The sequence below is a fragment of the Argiope bruennichi genome, chromosome 2, assembly GCF_947563725.1.
Source record: "Argiope bruennichi chromosome 2, qqArgBrue1.1, whole genome shotgun sequence".
Lineage (NCBI taxonomy): Eukaryota > Metazoa > Arthropoda > Arachnida > Araneae > Araneidae > Argiope > Argiope bruennichi.
Window position 1 is genome coordinate 146,117,588 of NC_079152.1, and position 21,717 is coordinate 146,139,304.

General features: G+C 26.2%; 2 protein-coding genes across 3 annotated transcripts in view; one reads left to right on the top strand and one right to left on the bottom strand.

Annotated features, from left to right (window-relative positions):
- The window catches only part of LOC129956193 (phospholipid-transporting ATPase VB-like), a 162,428-nt gene extending 152,177 nt beyond the window's left edge, over positions 1-10,251 (bottom strand). The window contains exon 1 of the mRNA XM_056068282.1: positions 10,095-10,251. The gene's annotated coding sequence lies outside the window, so the exon portion shown is untranslated. The remainder of the gene's footprint in view (positions 1-10,094) is intronic.
- A 503-nt stretch (positions 10,252-10,754) lies between these two features.
- LOC129954300 (NEDD4-binding protein 2-like) overlaps positions 10,755-21,717 on the top strand; it is a 34,950-nt gene continuing 23,987 nt past the window's right edge. For both annotated transcript variants that reach the window (XM_056068131.1, XM_056068132.1), the window contains exons 1-3: positions 10,755-11,092; positions 14,897-18,691; positions 21,493-21,612. In XM_056068131.1, coding sequence (XP_055924106.1) covers positions 10,885-11,092; positions 14,897-18,691; positions 21,493-21,612 — 4,123 coding nt within the window. In that variant the 5' untranslated portion in view covers positions 10,755-10,884. The remainder of the gene's footprint in view (positions 11,093-14,896; positions 18,692-21,492; positions 21,613-21,717) is intronic.

Here is a 21,717-nt window from a genome sequence, read left to right on the forward strand (position 1 = left end):
AAGTAGGCATTTTTTAAAAATAACAGCAGTAAAATTATGTAATTAGTAGTTAATATTTGTACTAAGAAGAAAAACTTTCAAATTTGTTCGCCCGTTGCCATTGCAGATATAAGTGGTTAAAGGTAAGCGGTCAAGACATAAATGGTCACTCTCGCTTACAGCCTTTAATTCAGCAACTATTTCTTGTTGTTGAACACTCGCACTCACTGATGAATTCGTTTCTTCTACTTGATTTATGCAGGAAAGAAGATAAAAAGAAGAAAGCCGAGAATAAAGTTCGAGAAATGTTAGAAACAAGGTTTGAAGTATTTTTTTTACATCTAAAAGCATTCTGTTTCCACGTTAGAATTTTAAAATATTTTTTTTGAAAAAATTAATAACTAATAAAAATGAATTAAAAATATTGAACTATAAAAGTTTTATCGTAGATAAATATGAAATAGCATTCATACATGTGTTCATTCTTTTAAAACTTTACCCTACGTGAATTCTTTTCTTTTTTCAACAATAAGAAATGAAAATTAAGAGTGTAGGTTCCTATAAATGAAAGTAAAAATTGCAGGAAATATAATTAAAAAAAATTATTTTGAAGTTAATTTTCAATATTTTTTAATCAAAATGATTTACAAATTACCAACTGCTTGGTTACAATTTCTTTTTTAAAACTCTACCAACATTATATCAAAAATATATTTATTATTTTATAACAAATAACTAAATTATTCAAATAAATTTTAAAAGATAAAATTTAACTCTTATCTAAATACTCTTATATTACTCTCACTTACTTATAATACTCTTATTAGGCATCCCCATGGTTATAGTGTATAAACAACACTTATCAATACATATGTGAATTTCTTTTTAAAAAAAACCGCAGGCTGACAATATGTTACGAATTCTATAGTGGCAACAGTCAGTAATTCATTTCGTGTTATCGTCTAAAAATATTTTGTTAATGAGATAAGAATTTTAATTTTCATAATTTTCAGAAATGGTGAATTTTATTGAGAAAGAGCAAGCATTATATTTTCGCTTCACTATGAAATGTCTGCTATAGAGACATTTTAAATGTTGCAGAAAGCTTGTTAAGGCATTTTACTCCTTTATAAAATGACACCTGCATTTTATTGGTATAAAAAATTTAGAAATGGTATAGAATCCACCATAGATGATCCGCGATCTGGTAGACCATCCCTTTCGATTAATTATATAGATATCGATAAAGTCAGAGAATTGGAGCTTAATGATGAGACATTCGAATAATGTTGTTCTTTTATCATTGGTCCTTGACAGTAATTTTTAGGCTACTATTTAGGGTTGTGACGTGTCGCTTCTCGATTCAAGAACTTTGAATTTATTCCAAAAACAGAAAAGTGTTCACGTGGCTTGAGAGATGCTTTCTCATAGTGACTCCTTCCTAAAATTTAGAAAGGAATCCTAAAATTTTTTCATTTAGTGATTCTTTCCTAAAATTCAATATAAGCAGGAATAAAATTTGAAGTACACTTTTGATACAGAAACAGCTTAAGAATCAAGTGAAAGGTGAAGCAAGGCCCAATAGACCGCGTCCAAGTCTCTCAAGAATCAAGAAAATTTTGACTTTTTTCATTAGCGTGGTGTTAAGCATTATGAATTCCTACCAATAAGCCATATAATCAATAAAGATTATTATTTGAGTTTTTTGTTCCGTTTGCGTGAAGCAGTTCGTCGACATCAGAGAGAAATGAGGCGAGAAAATTCATAGGTTTGATACCACAATAATACTTCTTCTCACATTGTAATTATTATTTGAGAATTTTTAGCCAAACATTCAACAAACTACATATTCCATATTCACCTGATATAACACCGTGTGACTTTTTCTTATTTCTATGCTTGAAATTGCCTCTTCGTGTTCACCGCTTAGAATCCATTAAATCGATATAAGAAAATTTGCTACAAATCTGAAGTTTCAGTAAAACTACTTTAAGGCATGTTAAAAATGTTGACTTTAAGGCATAATTGGAAAAAAATGTTGGTAGACGTGCATTGCAGTTGAAGATTACTTTGAAGGAAATGCAATGAATTTCGACCAACAAATTGATATCTTTTGTTTTATTCCGCCATTCTAGGTACTTATTTTATCACATAGAATAAATTAGATTTGATTAGTTAAATGTGGATCAGTTGCAATTACTTTGGTGGTATACAGAGAAATACCATATTATTTGCCTCTCAAATTCATTAAATGTCTTGTTCATAGAATTCATATATATTTTCATGCGTTGATATTTAAATAAATTTAATAAAGAAAGCATTCATAAACTTACTTTTATCAGTGTATAAAAAGGTGAATTTTTTAATAACATAAGCTTTTGATTTATCAATTTATATATTAACCGTCTTCGGTAAGCAGCTGTTCGCTTACGGTGTCAATAGCACCATTAATTCAGTTCTGTCAACAAACTGATGGATGAATGAATTGCATTTTATCACAAAGAAATTACTTTTTTAAATTATACTTGCATAATAAACATGAAGCATTCTGATTGATTAGCTGTAATGCAAAATGGAATGATTAACTTGCATATAAAATTGGGGAAATTGGTCCAATTGTTGAGGCTGGGGATTGTGTGAAAATTTATTTTGTTATAACTCTAAAAAATGGTAGGGGTTTTGGCAATTATTAATTGTCAAATCCCTTATCATTTGGCAATTAATTATAGATTGCATATTCAAACGTCATGAGCTTTCAGATGAAGAAAAATTGGCGAAATCAGTATAATGACTAAAAATCAGACAACGATTGAAAAACTCTGTCATGGTTTCTCCCACCCCCACCCCCGTGTAGAGAATAAGCAGCAAAGTAGTGTTTTATGGGATTTTTCTCAAAAAATGGGGGAATAGGCAGCTATTGAAGCCTTATTTATGTATCATGAGATTTCATATGAAGTAAAAATTAACAACATCAAACCAGAGTTTGACGCTGGAGGTAATAATTCTTTGAATTTCCTAATTATTTTAAATGTATAGGTTATGAAATCTTGAAATTGATTAACTATTAAATTCACCATCAGGTGTCTTCATTCCTAAACAATCAAAATTTAATGATTTATCCTTAATTATATTTTTTTTTCGAAAATAGTATTTTATCATTTCAAATTTCAAAATTAACACATACAAGAAGAATAAAATTCCATTTTTAGAAGCATGAAATAAATCAAATGAAAGCATATAGTACAAGATAAATAAAAGTGTATAAAAATGAAAATATTATTAAACACATTTACATTTCAGAAAAATTTTTTTCAGCTTATGAAATATTATTTCGAATCATTTTTGAGACAATGTATCATATATTTTCCATAATCTTAAAAACAAAAAAGATGGATTTTTAAAATAGCATAGTTGGTAATTTTTTTAAAAAATTATAAAGGCATAAACAAATTAAACTTTTTCGTTTTTATTTTTTGATTTACTTCTTCTATCACATAAATACTAAAATTTTGCATTTATGCCTTTCAAAAAATTATCGTTTAATGTTTCGCAAAAGTATCAATCACCTTATTGCATTATTCTCGATTTTAGTTCGAAATACAATTAAGATTAATATTGCAACATTGTTTATACGGCATGATGAAATAGCAAGCTAATATATATATATATATATATATATATATATATATATATATATATATATATATAAATATTTACAACTGAAGGTATTGACAAAATTAAATATTAATATTTACATACCAAATGACTCTTTCATACATTCATAAACCAATACACAATGCTTCCACATTATGTAATAGAACTTTTAATATTTATTGGAAAAATGAAAAATTAATTTTATCCATTTTTAAATAAAAGATATTGTTGGTATCAACTAAACAGGGAACGTTCATTCTATTTTACAATTCATATTTTATGAGGTTCTGCCACAACATTTTATGATTGCATCGTGTTATTATGTTCTGGAGCAATTAAAAATTGAAAACGATTTATAAATAAAAAAAGGATTTCATTTTTAGACAAATTTTCCTCCTTTATCTTTTTTTAATACTAAACACCGATCATTTTTATTTTGTTCAAATTAATTGATTAAATTATTGTACGGATAAATAGTTATTCATTTAAAATGATGTAATTTTCTTTTGCAGAATTGGTTTCTTTATCTAGATAATGAATAAAGGCTGAAAACAAAATTGATTCTAATGCATTTATAACATACCATATTATTTTAATGCATTAAAAAAAGTTCTTCCATTTCGGGTTCGAATCTTTTTTTTTCCCTCCTTTCCATCTTTTTTTTTTTAATTATTCTTCTTTATTTACAAATTTGTTTGTTTCCTCTTTAAAGATAATTTTTAATTTTGATATACTTAATAACCTAATTTTGATGTAGTTACTTGAATAAGAAACGGGTTTTTCGTTTTATCGTGCTTGTTAAAATAAATGAAATATATCAAATTGAAAAAAAAAGAAAAGCTTCTTAGATATTTCAAGAGATTCGAAATGTTTATGCATCTTCATATTTTGCAGACAAACAATAATTGTTGCTTTGTAATAAAAAATTTAAAAACATCTTTTCGCATATTTTTTAACAAATACAGAAATGTATCTTTAGCATATTTTTCGACAAATACAGAAATATATCTTTAGCATATTTTTTTATTTTTCGACCTATTACTTTACATGCATTCGCACTTAAAAGATAAAAATTAAAATACAAATACTGATTTGAATAGTGATATACTTAATTAATTTATTTATATAATAATATTTTGAAAAAAAAATTATATTTTATTTTTGTCTTATTTATTTAATACAGACAAATAGTTAAATCATATTTTTCATCAAACGAATTGTCCAGCAACCAGCTTTCAATATTTGATGTCATCCTCCATTCTATATCTATTCAAATGGGACAAATCCATATTTCAAATATCCACCATATCTTTCTCTATCACTTCTATTTCAAATACAAGTTTACTTTATGCAAATGAAGACATTTGGAATAGGAGGAAAATAAAATTCAATACTTAAACGGATTTTTTTTTGTTTTTGTTTTTTGTTATTGGAATATGTTTATTTTTTAAATAAAAAGAAGATTATGGCAATCCAATGTATATAGTTTTGACTTCTTTTTTTTTTTTTGCAAGAAAAAAAATATTTATCCTTTATTCTAATTCACACAATAAAAATGTTCTAATCAGAAAATTAAATTAATTTAAAAATTAAATATTAAATTATATTTAAAATCTTACTTGAGTAGTTACAAAAGTTTGTATTCTTCGATTGATGTTATTTTACTTATTAAAAAAATTAGGAAATTTTATTTAGCATTAAATAACCTGAAGGGATCAGGTATAAACGAAATTTTTTAAAAGATGTTTTTTTAGATATCATTTACCAAAACAATATCAAAGTTACTTTGCTATATAACATTGGTGATATATCACCCCTCATATTTTATTATATACCCTCTTCTAACATTTTCTCTTGTGTGTAGGCTTAAAAAAAAATTCCTGAATAATAATAACTCGAACCTGTATGAAACCATTTGCGTACAAATTCATCTACCATTTCGTCCGAGGATTTTTTTTTTTGGTAAAAACATTTTTGAGGGAGGGGGCCTAAACAAATGGGATCCTCCAAATTTAGAAATGAACTATCGTTGCCACATATACCAGTTTATGAACATTCCTGGTATTTCTTTTTTTTTTTAATTCTAATTTAATTATTTTATTTTATTTTATTTATTTATTTTCATTTTTCTAAATTCTTTTTTAATTTATTTATTTTATTCAAAATTTATAGTTTTGTTAACAAATGGTGGAAGCTATTCTGCTTATGTCCCTTTACCGTTTTTATTTTATTTTTTAAATTTTATTTTATGTTCTCCACTTTTTCTTCATGTTTGTCATATTAGGAAAGAAACGTTCTTTTATTTCTAAATTCTAAATTTGTATTTATTATTAAATAAGCTCATTCCGGTGCAACGTTTTGTTAGCACACACCTTATAAGCAGTAAAATAAAATAAATAAATAGAAGTCTGTAGGTAGTGTGGATTATAGTGAGGACGTTTAAATGTCACCCAGAGAAATTTCTTTCATTTTTCTTACTGCACCAGCTGCAACAGCTGGAAAACAACTTGTAGCCCTGATACGATGTCATTGCAAATCTGAACGGAATATATTTTGGATTGATATGCTACTCTAATCTTCACCAAAAGTTCATAGGAGATATTTTTTGGACGATGGTGACCTCTATTCGGTGTACATCGTCCAAAGAAAACAAATGCACACAATGCTTTTTAAATTTTACTTAATTTGTATTTATGCTTGGGTGAAGGTTATGAATCAAATGTTCAATTTCTTCATGGCGGTGTTTTAATTGCCTTTTGTCATTTGCATTCTTGATACCTAAATAAGATAATATTGCCGAAATGAATATTTTATTTGATCCAAAAAATCAATAGGTTTAAAGTTTTAATTCCTTAAAAATATAATAATTATTAGTTTTTCAAGTCACGGGCTACTTAAGTGTTTTATCATTGTTCTAAAGAATAAATAAATAATCATATGAAAAATAAAAAGATGCCATAGGATTATTCAACCGTTAAACAACCTTATCATGATTGCTATATCAATATATATTAAAAGTCTCGTTTATATTCATTTTATACTCGTACATAGTTCCCTTTCTATATAAGCTATACAGGCAGAGATTATTATTGGCAGAGACTATGGATTTATTAGACACTATTATTTTGACAGAGACTATTATTTTGGCAGAGCTATACAAGCTATAGTTTAAGGTTTCTATTTTCTTGGGGTTGTTCGAGTTCGAGTAAGGAAATATCATAAATATTAAATGTAATAAAGATTCCCATTTCTCAAGTACCTTAAGGCTTCATCAGACCTAAATAAGGCACTATTTAACAATTATTTGAAAATCAAAATTTCGACATTATTTTAGAACATTTAATTTCGCATTTTATTATTATTGTTATTTTTTTTTTTTTACATACTACCTAATCTTGAAAGAATTTTTATCTTATAATTATAGATTCGTTCATGAATTGTTTGATATAAATAATGAAATATTAATCAAAAATATTTTTCAGTTACTTGCAACTAAAAAAAAAGAAACAAAAAAGCCTTAAGCATATTTTTTTAAAAAATATTCACACATTTTAATTGGTAATAGTAAATTTTATCATAAATTATTGAAGAATTTAGTCTTTTTGTCTTTTCGTTTAAGACAAATTTAGTCTTTTCGTTTAAACTTATATTATATTCGAAAAGAATATAATATAAGTTTAAACGAAATATATCCAAGTTTTCATTAAACTAACAGCAATAAAAAATTTAAAAAAAAAACTTTAAAAAAATAAACGAAATCCTTTAGAAAATGAATATTAAATTCTTTAAACTTTAGTAATCTTTAAATAAAAACCTTTTAAATAAAAGCAGCAAGTTTAATTTTTCTATTATTGACTTTTAAGGAAAGGTATGGCAGATGCCCAAGGGAGAATCCCCCCGTCTTTCTTTACTCTTCCCCCCAGGACTATTTCCAGCTAATCATTACCCAAATCTTTACAACTTGAATGGAATTGTTTATCAATGCACTGAGGGAAAAAGTGCAAACTTTGTTTCCGTTTAAACACTCTCCTCCAAACAAAGTATTTTGCAGCTCTGAATTATCGCAATTATAAAGCGTAATAGGTTTTTACATATGTTTGTGTGTGTGTAGATATATAACGATGAATAGTTTCGTTCCTAATTATACAAAATACGCGAATAAAAAGTTCATAATTTTTAATTATTATTTTCAAATTTAAAAAATAAATTTCAAATCCAAAAGAATAAATAAATAAAAATAGCGCCTAACAAGAGAAAAACTTCATTCATTAAAAGAAAATGTAATTGATGTGAACAGGAGTCCCTGCTTAGTAACGATAGTTTCAATATATAGTTCTATGTTACAGTTTTTTTTTTTTTTTTTCTTCTTCTTCTTTTTCTTATTCCGATTCTGTATAAAATTGCATTGATTCCTTTTTTTTTCACTCTCAAATAAATATTAAAAATATTTTTAAAAAATATAAAATAATTCATATTAAGAAAAATTTAAATCGATTTAATCAAATTCGTTAAAAAACTGATTTTTAAAGAATTGCCTTTCCCCTTTTTTACAATGTATAGTCAGTAGTCTTTTATTGTTGTGCATAATCTGAGTTTTTACATCGTATTTGTTTCCAACCTACCATACATAACCTTATTCAATCAATTATCAGCGTAAATGCAGAAGGGACCAGATATCTTGAATTAGCCAACACATTTTTGGATTTTGTCACTTTATCCCAACTTGACGACCCCCCCCCCTCCCCGAAAAATTTATATGAAAATTTTTTTGAATGCATTTTAAATAAATGTTATAGCACTCTTTTTGTGAAACGACGATATACTAATTCGACAATCGATAATTTAAATCGATATAATGGAAATGTAATGAATAGGGAAGTACAAGATTGTCGCCTTAAGATCAGTCATAAAAAATCAACAGGTCAAATCTGACATTATAGAGTTGTCAACTGATTTTAAAAAGTGATTTGCACAGATAATATTTTTCACATTTTTATTAAAAGCATCTATGTTATACAACACACTAAAGTTTTAATAAAAAGATTCCTAAAGAATAAAATGTAATTATTAAATCACAAAAAAGGTTATTCATAAAAAAAAATTATATCTATCGTTTTCAAAAAAATTATCTGAAACTTCCTGTTTTTTTTCTATAAATGTTTAAGCAACATAACCATATATTTTAATAAATAACTACCATATGCATAATAACTTTCAGTTTTATCAACTTATAAAACTAAAAATACTTTTAATATTAAAAATTGGAAAAATATTGGCTTAACAAAATTATATATTATTAATTATATATTTGTAATTCTATGACTTCCACTAGAAAAGCTTATGCAGTAAATAAACAAGATAAATGTCAAAGGACATTTTATACAATCACCCATTTAAAATATTCATTTGTGATGATTCCGCTCGCCAAAATGATATTAATCATCTTGGCCTGTAATTAATGATTCTTTCATTGATTTATTTAGTTATACGGCGAAACGTTGAAAAATTTTATTAATCGAATATTAAATAACATCTAGATTTTTAATTTATTTTATTTTCAGAATTTTACTTCGTCGGTTTTCGACAATTTACTTTAGCAAATTTATTTCTATCATCATCACTTCCTTACCATAACAAATCCTTTATCGCTTTCTCTTTCTTTTCTGTTTAAATATTATATCAATTGAAATGAAAAAAAAAATGAGATCAAAGAAGCCAAATAATAAAATATTAAACTGAGTAAAATATTAATCACAATTTTTATAAATTAAAATGGAAAATAAATGACACACCAAAAAACAAATATAAAAAAAATTCAAATAAGGATGAGAAAAGAAATCTTTAATAAAGATTTCATTACTTTAACAATCAATGCAATAAAAAATCATATATATATATATATATATATATATATATTATAGATAGATATGATTTTTAATACAAAAAGATAAAATAGACTATCTTTTAGATTTTATTTTCATTAAAACATTTCATTTCATTTAAGAAAATCGGGGAAATTTCTTTTCATATTGTTTTATGATCTTCTTTATGCCTAACAATATATAAAAATCTTACGAAAGATTCAATTAACTTACCGAAAAATCTGAAAAGAGGAAAAATATATTATAAAAAATTACTCAGTACAGTTCAGTTATAAAAAAATATATATTTTTTAAACAAATTTTTTTTTAGAATCATTTAAAAGATTAAACTAATTTTTTTCTCTATTCCCGTCTATTGTACTGATATTTAATATTCAAAATATAATGATATTTAATTAAAATTTCGATATTTTGTTTGGTATCTCATACAACTAACAAATACAATATAAAAATTACATTTATATTTACTAAAAGATGGGGTGTAAATTTTTTATTTCAATTCTTTAACAAGTATAAATTTATTTCAAAAATGTTCACATGAATATATTTTTAAAAAAATTATTCCAATTTGATAATTACCTTTTTCCAGTCAATCATAATGAACACTCACAAAAAGCTTCTAAAACACTTTCTAAGAATTAAGGTATTTTTAACACATGCCACATCTAACATGAACAAACACACCACTCCAACTTATGATATTAGCGCAAGCCTGACCGAAACCTTCGCTTGCCATATGAAATCTAGCGCTGAAATTACATTGATAAACTCAATTGGTAAACACGTGTAGAGATCCTGACTTCGACCAATGAGCATGCTACAAAAGCAATGAAAGGCGGGGCAGGTTCTGCTATCCTGAACCAATAACAATCATGAATATAAAAGTTACGGCTAAAGTTTTTATTAAAAAGATAGCACAAACAGTATGAAATAAAATTAATTACTTGATTGTATTTTCTTTCCTACTTTCTTCTTTAATTATTTACACTTAGATTATAAGTTTTTTTTTTAAATAAAAAAAAAAAGGTTTGAAGAAATAGTACTGTATTAATCAGTTATTTTATATATGAAAGCTTACAAAATTTCTATAAAATAAAAAAAATTATTCTAAAAATTCCATTTTTTTTATTTTTAGAAAATAAATTATTATTAATTACTTAGTTAATCTTGGAGGATAAGAGCAGTCTTTTTTAACTAAATTTTTTAAGAACTTTCACTTCAACTAACCAATGACAACATCCAATCAGTATAGTGTTTTTGTAAACATGTGTAGTTATTTGAAGACCATTTTGTCAAATTTTGAAGCCTTTTATGTATATAATACTCTTTTGAACCCATTCTATGTTTGCAGCAGTTTGAAAACATAGCCATGCCTAAGAAATACAAAGGGAAATTTGGGAATAATCGTTCTGAACGACCAAGTAGCAAATATGATGGAGCTGAAATCTTCAGGAATGAAGCTGCTGTGTATGATGATACAGAACCTCGAGAATCTTTACAACGTTTTATGGAAATGTTTCATGGCAAAATAGATGATAATGTTATATCTATGATATACTCAGAATGTTTCCCTGATGGTAAAATTATTTTTGAATAATATATAAAAAAATTCTTTTTTTATAATATTGACTTATTTTTTAAAGATTGAAAATTCTTTTTGTATATATAGGCTCACGTGGTTTTACCCCCCATTTGTTCAGTCTACCTATTTATACTTGTAATTGCAATATAGAAAAGTTTATGGACTATAGTGCACTTGCATCATCAAGAATGCGTTTTAAAATTACTAATTAATATTCTGTCATGTGTGCCAATCATTGATAAAAATATAGTTTAGATATTGCTTGGTGTGATTTCTATGTTCAGATTCTTCTCTGATTTGAATTAGTTGGTTATCTCTTCAGGAGTACAAATCACGCACTTAATAAACACATGTACTGTTTGTGATGAGTACCCTTTTTTTTTAAATTAAAAAAAAAAAAATGCATCTTTACTAAACATGAAAGCTAGAACCTAGTAATTTAGTAGCTAGAACCTATAACAAAAATTATTTGAAACTGTCAAACCAATTTTTTTGCATTAGAAACCGATTTGGTTAGCTTGTCTGATTTGCCAAATTGTTATAATGGTATATTTATGTATCAGAAATATATATATATCACTATCAGTATTGTAAACTACATTCCATCCAATCATTGTAAAAATAAGTCTTATCTTCCTAAAACAAACTTGTAACTTTTAATTAAGTATGTTCTAGATATAAAAATTTCAAAAACTCATTTCAGCTGTGATCAGCAAAGAAATTAAAACCTATTTCACTGAATTCATTTATCTGTAGACTTGAATGTTATTTAATGACATAATTAATAAAAAAGTACTTATAATTAACTTTCATGTGTTTGAAGTTAATTTTAAATAGTCTTTTAAATATTATAAATTAGCTGAAGAAGCAGTAAATAAGATTTTAAAAAATGGCAACAGGGCAATGTTGCAAAACCCATTTATGAAATTGTCTTCTACCTTGTATTAAACCAGATTTTTTTTTTTTTTCATTCAGTATCAGATTTCAGAATTTTCTGCATTTAAATTGCCTACAGTCAGCCACTGAAAAAAATTTATTTCCTTAATTCTATGCTCTTACTTCAAATTATAAGTATTAGAATGTCGTTTGCTTGATTTTGTATTTTGCTGTTTATTTAACTATCAGGAGGAGCAAATGAAGCTCTTCATTATTAGGATTGTTTTCCTCTTATGAGAGAATTTTTAATTATCAGGTACTGACCATACGCATGAAAAATGACCTTTTTAAAGAAAGAGACAAAGAAAAAGGGTACATAATTTTTGATAGCTAATTAAAAAAATGTATCTTTTCATATTAAATGAAATGTATACCTTACTCAATACCTATCTCTACCAATAATAAATGTGTGGAGTGTTAGAACTCTTTATCCCAGGCTATTTGACTTAATTATCAAATTTAGCACAAATATTTTGGAGGGTAAAAATGTGCACTTTAGAAAGTTTTTTAAAATGTCAATTAATTAAAAATTAAGAGAATTTTAGCATTTTTCTATATATATATATATATATATATATATATATATATATATATATATATATATATATATATATTCCTGATGCATTATATGATGGAATGTCTAATTTATATGTCATTCAAAATTATATTGGAATTTTATGATATATATTAATGTAAAGAAATTATCAATATCTATGATTTATCATGACATTATAACTTGTAATCTTATTATTTAAAAGAAAAAAAGCTATCAAATCTATGAATATTCCTTTTTAAAACAATTGTTGTGTATTTAGGCAAGTGGCATATTTGTATACTATTTGTCATTTTTCTTGTATTGCAAGTTATTAAAAGGTTTATTTTGATAACTCTTTTTTTTTTTTTTTTTTTTTTCCTTATCCCTTCTAAAAGTTTTATGCATAGAAGATATTTTCGATCTAGGTGAAATTAATCTAACACTTATTATGGTTCTTTTGCTTGCATATTCCAACTATGAAGTCTAGTGCTTATTATTTTTCCATTCAATATAAAATCTGTCATGTCATGTTAGGTTGCAATGCTTTTGTCTGACTTACTTTCATTTTTATTTTGGAATCATGATTTACCTTCCAAAATCGATTATTTGAATCTGCTTCCAAAAGATAAGAAACCATTGTGTATGTGCGTTTGCAGTTTTCTGAAATATTACAGAAAGCAAAATCTGTTTCTTTATAAACATTTTCTTCTAATAAGTTAAATATAATTTCTTAAAAAAAAAAAAATTAAAGGTCATAATATATTTTAAAGTCTAGAATACTATTTCAAAGTCTAGAATACTATTTATTGCTAATTATTTTATTGTTATTCATTTAGATTTGTAATATTTGTTAAATAAAATTTACCATGTATTTTAAAGTATAGCCTATCAGTGTACTAGTTAAGAGGGCAGTTTTTCTTCCAAGATTTACTCGAAATTCAAAATCTATTATAAGTTGAAATAAAAATTGAAAAAAAAAAAAAAAAAACCTGTGACATTTAACATGTCATTATGATTGTGAAAATATCACTGACAAATAAAGAAAAACATGTACCAACAATGATATTTAATTCTGGTAATTCTAAAATTGACGCATTTTTCTGTGCTTGTTTGTTATTTTTTATGCAGTCTGTTGTATCTGTGGTTATTTTCTACACCATTTTTTGTTTGTTTGTTTGGAAGATGAACTGAAAAAAAAAATTCTTGTATGATAAATTTCAAACTATTGGTAATTATGTTTGTGAAAAATTCCAGAAGTATAGCTGCTCTGCATTTCTTTAAATGAAAAGTATGGATATTATAGAATTTTCCAAATTCGAAAATTAAACAACTGGTTTCTTTTTATTTTATTTTATTTATTTTTTTTTTTTCAAAAAAAGAATAACCCATTTCAACAAAATGAATAAATTATTTTTTTCTGAAACTTAGAAATAGAACCATAGAAATAAGAAATATTATATTTTATGATAGTTAATTATTCATTGCTTATGCTCGGCTCGCATACTTACCACCGTTTTTTGTGATATTATCAAGTCCATGTGTAAACTGGCCCTGTAATTTAGTTTTTTTAAAAAAAAATTCAAAATTCTTGACCTATATGTGGAAAAAATGGTATATGTTGACCTCAAAAATGTTGAAAGTAATGATCAAACAATATTTAACTAGGATGCATATTAAATTTCTGCATTTTACTGTAATGGCCATAAAGTTTTATTGCAAAGTAAGAATCATTGTTAAATAAATTATTTTTATTTTGTTAATTTAATACATAAAATGATTAAAAATGCATAAAACAAATTAAACATGAAAATCTTGTCTTTTTCTATCAGAACCATGCAGAAATAACAAAGTGCTCTACTTCTCTTATCTTTATATTATTTTGTTTTCAGTTATTTTAGTTTTGGGGCTTTTTGTGGTTATCTAAATAATGAACATTTAACTCAAAATACAGATTTTTTTTCAAGAGTTTTAATAAATTTAAATAATGAAGAGTAAAAATTATAAGAGCATTATAAAATTTAGAATTACTTGATTTGTGCTTTGAAAATAATGTACAATCTGTGTGTGTTTCAAGATTTGAAAAAGAAACTTATAGGTTAAGAACTTATAAATAAGATTTCTCCTTCATTAGAACTCCTTTAATGATTAAGATAAATTTTTTTTCTTCATTTGTTTAAGATATTAAATATTGCCTTTAAAAGTTTTTTTTTACTCTTGATTTATATAAAGATTAGATAACTAATTTGCTAATTTATATTATGAACTGTTATTTTTTTAATAAAATTTACCTGTTGGAATCTAAGCATGTTCTTTTTTTTTTTTTTTTAGTTGATCAATGTCTGGAATCATTACTTAACTTGAGTTGTGAAGTCAATACACAACGAACAGATGAAAATATAAATATTTCTAGCAATGAATTGCAAGAAATTCCCATTGAAGATACTTTGCCAGAATCCTCAGTTTCTGAAAATGCTCCTAGGATTTTAGAAAACAGTGAAATTAGTGCTTTTGAAGATAGCAATACAAAACTGTATGAAAATGATGGAAATGGAACAGCTCAAGGATATGATTATTACCATACTCCACTAGGCATGAATTTTATTGAAAACGATTCATCTTTACCCAGCAGTTTGCCAAACTCATTCCAATTCAATGGTGTCTTTCCATCGATGTATAATAGTCAGATGTATCCAGCTCTAGGCCCACAATATAATTCTGAAAGCTTCCCAAATTATTATTATAACCCTGTTTCTCAAATAGATTCATCTTGTCATTTCAAGAGTTATGCATCTCAAATAAAAAGTAATTGTAATTCACCAAAATCTAATCAGTTGCCATTTTCATCTAAAGCAATTTCTTCCCCCAAGAGTGGTCGAAATGGTTTTAAATGGAAGTCTGATGAATTTAAAAATGTGATGGAAAAAATAAAAAAGGGTTCTCGCATACTGATTATTCTTAGAGGGTTACCTGGAAGCGGAAAAAGCACTCTTGCTAAAAAATTAAAATCTTCAGGTGTTGTATTCAGCACTGATGACTATTTTTACAAACATGGCAAATATGCTTTTGATCCATCTGTATTAGATGAAGCTCATTATTGGAATCAAAATCGTGCTAGGGAGGCCCTTTTGAATGGTATTACTCCTGTTGTTATTGATAATACAAACACCGAAGTATGGGAAATGCTACCTTATGTTAAAATGGGCAAAAAATTTAATTATGAAATTGTGATTTTAGAACCAAATACTCCTTGGAAATTTAAACCAAAAGAATTAGCATTTAGAAATAAGCATGGTGTTCATAAAGAAAAAATTACTAAAATGTTAGCAAGATACCAACATAATATCACTTTGGATCATTTTGATACTGCATCGTCATCATCAATAACTGAAGATCCTGTTAGTAACCCTAAAAAAGCAGTTGATAATTTTAATTTGATGCCTGTTGGTGATATAGCTAAGAATGAAAAATCTTCCCTTTCCTTAGAAGCCATTGTTCACCTAAATGAACAGTCATCAGATATTTTTCAAGAAAAAGATTCAAATGAACAAGAGCATGACATTTCTTCTCTTCCTAAGAACTTCATATCTAAGGAATTTCTTTTTCCAACTAATGATGCTGATTCTCTTTTGATTAATGAATGCAATGATACTGAATCTTTTGTTGAACCAGTGAATGATATTAATGAGGACATGAAGATCGATAATCTTGAAGAGCTAAAATCATTAGCATGTGAGGATAGTGAAGATTCTCAAAGTCTTGGAAAAAATGATGCTCAAACATCTGACCAGGAACTAACATCTTGGGAAGAAATAACAGAGCATGATGATGATTTTCTTTGGAAAACTTCATCATTACAAAATATACCATCTCAATTTCACTGTAATACTCTTTTAGAAAGTGAAGAGGAATTAAAAACAGCTGATCAACACCAAATGGTTCTTTTAGAAGAAAAACAAATTACTTGCCATAAAAATCTAGCTCAGTGTAATGAAGCAAGCAATATGTCATGCTTACCTGCTCCAGATGTTATAAGTATTGGAGAACCCAAATCTCTGAGAAATAATTTACATAGTTTTGTAGATGTCTTGCCTGAAATTGAAGATCATATTTCTGAAGAAAATTTAAATTCTCACTTAGCTGACCTTTCCTCTGATTCTGATGTCAAAAGTGATGATTGCATCTCTCAAAAGACATACCCTCATGATATTAGTACTGAAAAACTAAATGTTGGCAAAGCTGAAAAAAGTCTTTGCTATAATGAAAATAAGAAATTCTTAAATTCACATAACTCTGAACTCAAGAAAAATCTTAGTCTTAAGACCATTTCTAAATTGAATGATTTAAACAATTTTACAATCCCATCTAATCATCAGTTAAGTAAGCATAAGTCAACTAAAAGTTTTGATGATTCTTATGCCATTCAAGAAGCAAAGACTAAGAATGATAAAGGTTCTGAAACAAATCTTTTGCGGTCAAAGTTTTTCTCTGTACCCGTTTTAGGAAATCAACTTAATATTTCAGATGAAAATTTCAATAGTCATCTTACAAAAGGCACAAAGCATAATTCATATAATGAAAAACTTTTTATTGAAACTGATATAGAAATTGGAAAAGAAAACACACCTTCTGATTTGGCATCACATTCAAGTCCTACTTGTGCAAATTCTTCATGGGTTAAAAGAAAGAATAGTTTAAAAAGTATTTCTTGTAATGAAAAACTTTTTATTGAAAATGAATTAGAAATTCCAGAAGAAAATACTCATTCTAACTTAGAATTGCCGATAAATGCTTTAAAAAATCCTTCATCTTGGGAAGGAAGTGAAAGTCACTTCACTAGTGAGTGTTCAATGACAGAATTGTCTGATTATTCTATCATTAAATACCCACTTGATCAAAATGACAGTATTAATAAACAAGAACAAGCAGTGGAAAATGAGGGAAATTATGCACCTAATTTTGTAGATCCTAAACCACAACGTGATGAAAAAATTGCTAATATGATTTTTAGAAAGAATATGAATGAAAACAAACTTTCTGAATCAATTTCTACTGATCAGGAAAATTTGGAAGAGTTTGTGGAATGGGATTATGAAACTGAATCAGAAACAAAAATTGAAAATTCTGATGGAAACTTTGATGACAAAAAAGAATTATTCACTCCTAAACCTCCAAGAAATTTTTTACAATCTTCTTGTAATCCAGTTAAGTTAACTCTTAATGAGGATGATGTGAAAAGTAATGATTCTAATGAATGTAGTAAATTAACAAAAAATAAAAGAAGTCCTTTATTCAAACAAGCTTATCAGTACATGTCAAAGGATTGGGTATTTCCTCAGTTTATTCAAAATCAAGTACATGATGATACTATTTTTGATATCATAAATTCTGCTTCATATACTAACTCAGATACCCAGACTGAACTCAAAGATTTTATTTTGATCAACAAACTTGAAAGAAATGAATCAATCTCTACTGAATACCGCATCATTGAATCTTCAGAAATCGGTCAGTGGAATGAGAATGTTGATGATTTAAAACATTCCGATGAAAATTTAGACGAGTATGTACCTAGAATTGCAATGCTTGAAAAAAGTACATCCACTGAAGATTTAGGAACAGATATTGAAATATCTGAAAAGCTGTCTCATCTAAATGAATGTTTTCCTCATATTTCCGAGGAAGATTTGAATCATTTAATGGGTTTGTGTAATAATGATGAAACTTGGGTGACAAATTTGCTTCTTGATTCAGAATATAATCCTTGTTCCAAAAAGTCTAGCAGTACTCATTATGAAAACTCTGGAAAGGATAATAATTTAACTTTATCATCTACTTGCTCCCAAAATAGCATGAAAAATGTTGGATTTAAAATTTTTAATAAATCCACAAAACAGTTTGAAAATGAAGCTTTGCCTTCTACAGAAAATTTAGTTTGTGCAATTAAAAATTCTAACAGCAATTCTATCACTGAAAGCGATTCAACATCTGATGAAGGTCAAATAGAAAATACAGAACCAAATAACATACCATCAAATTCTAGCCCTCTTCAGACTCTGCACTTATCTTTAGATCCAGTTTTTGCTATTCAGTTAGAAGAACTTTTTGGTCCAGTGACTTCTGTTGGTATGAATACTAAATTTGTTATTTTGTGTTTTAACATTATTTTAATATATTTATGCAGTTTTCTTTTATATTTGTTTTAACAGCATTAATAATTCAATGGCCTTTTAAAGGACCATTTTCTTGCTAATAATGATATATTAAAATATTTTGGAAATGAAATTACTTTGAGAGAATTCAATTAATTAGATAAAATGCGTAGCATTAATAGGTTAGATTTAATGAATAATTTAATTATATAAAATATGTTTGATTTATTGGTTAATTTGACTAATTAATAATTTAATAGCAAAGATTTTTTTATCATCGTTTGAATTAAGAATATGAAACATCCAGATTTTAATTTACTCAAAGCATTTTATTTATATTATTTTTCCTTTATTTTTTTTTTTGTTAGTGTATTATGCATTTGTTTATTATTATTGCAAAGTAATAATTAATTGATTATTAATTCCATATAAGATTAAAGTGTTTAATAACCTTTTTTGTTATTGTGAAATATTTGTTCTAATTAGAAATGATAAAGTAATTTACCATAAGCATTTAAAGATTGATTATTGATGATTGTATACTTCTTATTGCTTCATATTGATTGATGATAAGTATACTTCTTATCACTTCAGAAAGAATATCATCACCATTCGCCTCTGAGTCAGTATGAGCTTTAACAGTAAATAACCTATGATAAATGTTGTGTTTATCTATATATCATTATTAATTATCAGAAACAGTTGTAAAACAAAAGCTTAAAAAAAAAAAACAATGTTTGATATACATGACCACTAGTGGGTTACGCATCTATAAAGGAAATTGAAAATCCTTGGTATCTATCATTAAGTTACACATACACACAAATCAGTCATGCGAATAAAAAAAAAAACACTTTTAACAACAAATAAGATTGTACTTTTACATTACTGAAATACCAAGTCTCACTAACTATAAATGTCACTGAATATGATTAGTAAAGAATTTGATTTGTTAAACAAACTTGATTAAAACTTAATTAACTTAACAAACTTAATTTATTAAAAACTTTTGTTTAAACAAAATTGTACTATTTATTTATTGTTTTTCTTTTCTAAAACTATTCATATATAATCAATTTAAAGGGCATCTTTGGAAGTATTGCAGAAAAATTCTTCATTGACTACATATTGTTATGATGCATATTGTATTTCTATTTATCATGCACATAAAATAATTTTTTCTGTATTACGATAATTCTCCATTTCTTTAAATTCTGATTTTAACCTCCCCCCCCCCCATGAATAGGATTAATAATAATACAGAACAAGTAAAGTTACTTTTGAGAGGATTTTTAGATTTCTTTTTTACCATTTGTTTGACACTTCTAATTGTTTCTCAAATTGATTGTTAGAAATAATATTTGATTAAATATCTAAAATAGCATCATGTCTTTAAAAAAAATGATTGCAAAATTTTTAAAAATTATAATAGTTTGGCATTGCTAGTTAGAATTGTGTTCTTTCCTTGTGTAGTCTAATTATTTAGTCTCAGTTTTATTCAAAGGTCTAAATATAAGTTAGCGTGACAGCTACAAAATGACAAGAACTAGTTGAATAAAATTCATTATGCAGATTTAATATCTATTTATTGTAGACCTATCAAATTTTGAGACAAATTCAATAATGGGTTGAAAATTTGTTGGTCTGTATCTTCAAAAGCAGAAGCATGATAGCTAACATCTGAAGCACAAATTCAATTTCCAAGTACTATTAACTGTATGCCAGACATTAATCAGCAAAAAACTCAAGATCACATATAAATTCAGTAAAAATGCGTAATTCATGTCAAAGGCTAATATTTCATAACTGTTATATGCCAATGCCATGTAAAGTGTTCTCTGCCTTGTCTAAGGTCCACAATTTCTTTCAGTGGGTGGATATGCCTTTGTTAGAGAGTGTATGAAAAAGTTTTAGAGAGAACAATCCCCCATCTTTTTTAAGCAATTATTTTTTTTTTTTTTAAATAAGCATTAGTGAACCTCCTGCTTTACAGCTTGTGCATAAAGAATTTCTGGTTAAATATCAAAGTACATATTCATTAGCCAGTCTTGTTATTGCCCAAATTAGATATTTTAATAGTTCAAGAATATTCTAGCAATAAAATCTCTTAAATAATTTTTTTTTTTTTTTTTTAATGTAGAAGGTATGTTCAGACTAAAGGTTGTTGTGCAGAATAAATATAAAATCATTGTGAACTATTTTAAAAAGAACTAATGTAACTGAATTCTAAATAAAATCTTTTTTCTTCATTCAAATTTATTGATTTGAACTCGTGGTTCAGGAAATAGTCAAATAAAGGAAATAATTTATAGTTAACAATTAAGAAATTCTTATTAACATTTCAAAAACTGGGGTGGGGTGGAGGTAGGGATAAACATTAGCTCTATAAGAGGAATCTGCAATTGTATCTCTTTGTTAATGTATATATTATAACTGTTTAACAAATTTCTAGATTAAATTTAAGATTTAAATTAAAAGAATATTATTTTAAAAGAATTATTTTTTTAAATAATATTCTTGGACTAACCCGGATTTTTTTTATTTTTGAAATTTAATAGAAACTTCAGCATAAACTTTTTATCAGTATTATCTTAATACTCATAATTCACAAGTAGACTGGTGTTGTGTTATTTATTTTGATTCCAGCTGTATCATCATTCTGTTTGTTATGATTCATCATTTCTTGCACCATCAGTCACAAGTTATATGAATCATTATGACATGTTTACAAAATAAAGATGTTTGATTTGTCTCATGATATGCTTCTTACTTTAGGCTCTGCATCAACGGAATCCAGTAATATCATAGTTCAAATAGATTTGGAATTTGCAAAATTGATTCACTGCAAGTGGAAGGATTCTGTGCAAAACAAAGGACAATCAAATAATGAAAATGGTGAGAAGAAATAAAATTGTCATGATATGAATCAATAAATTAGTGAAAAATAAATTTATGTTGTTAGTGGAAAATATGTGTGATTTATTATTGTGTTTTTCATAT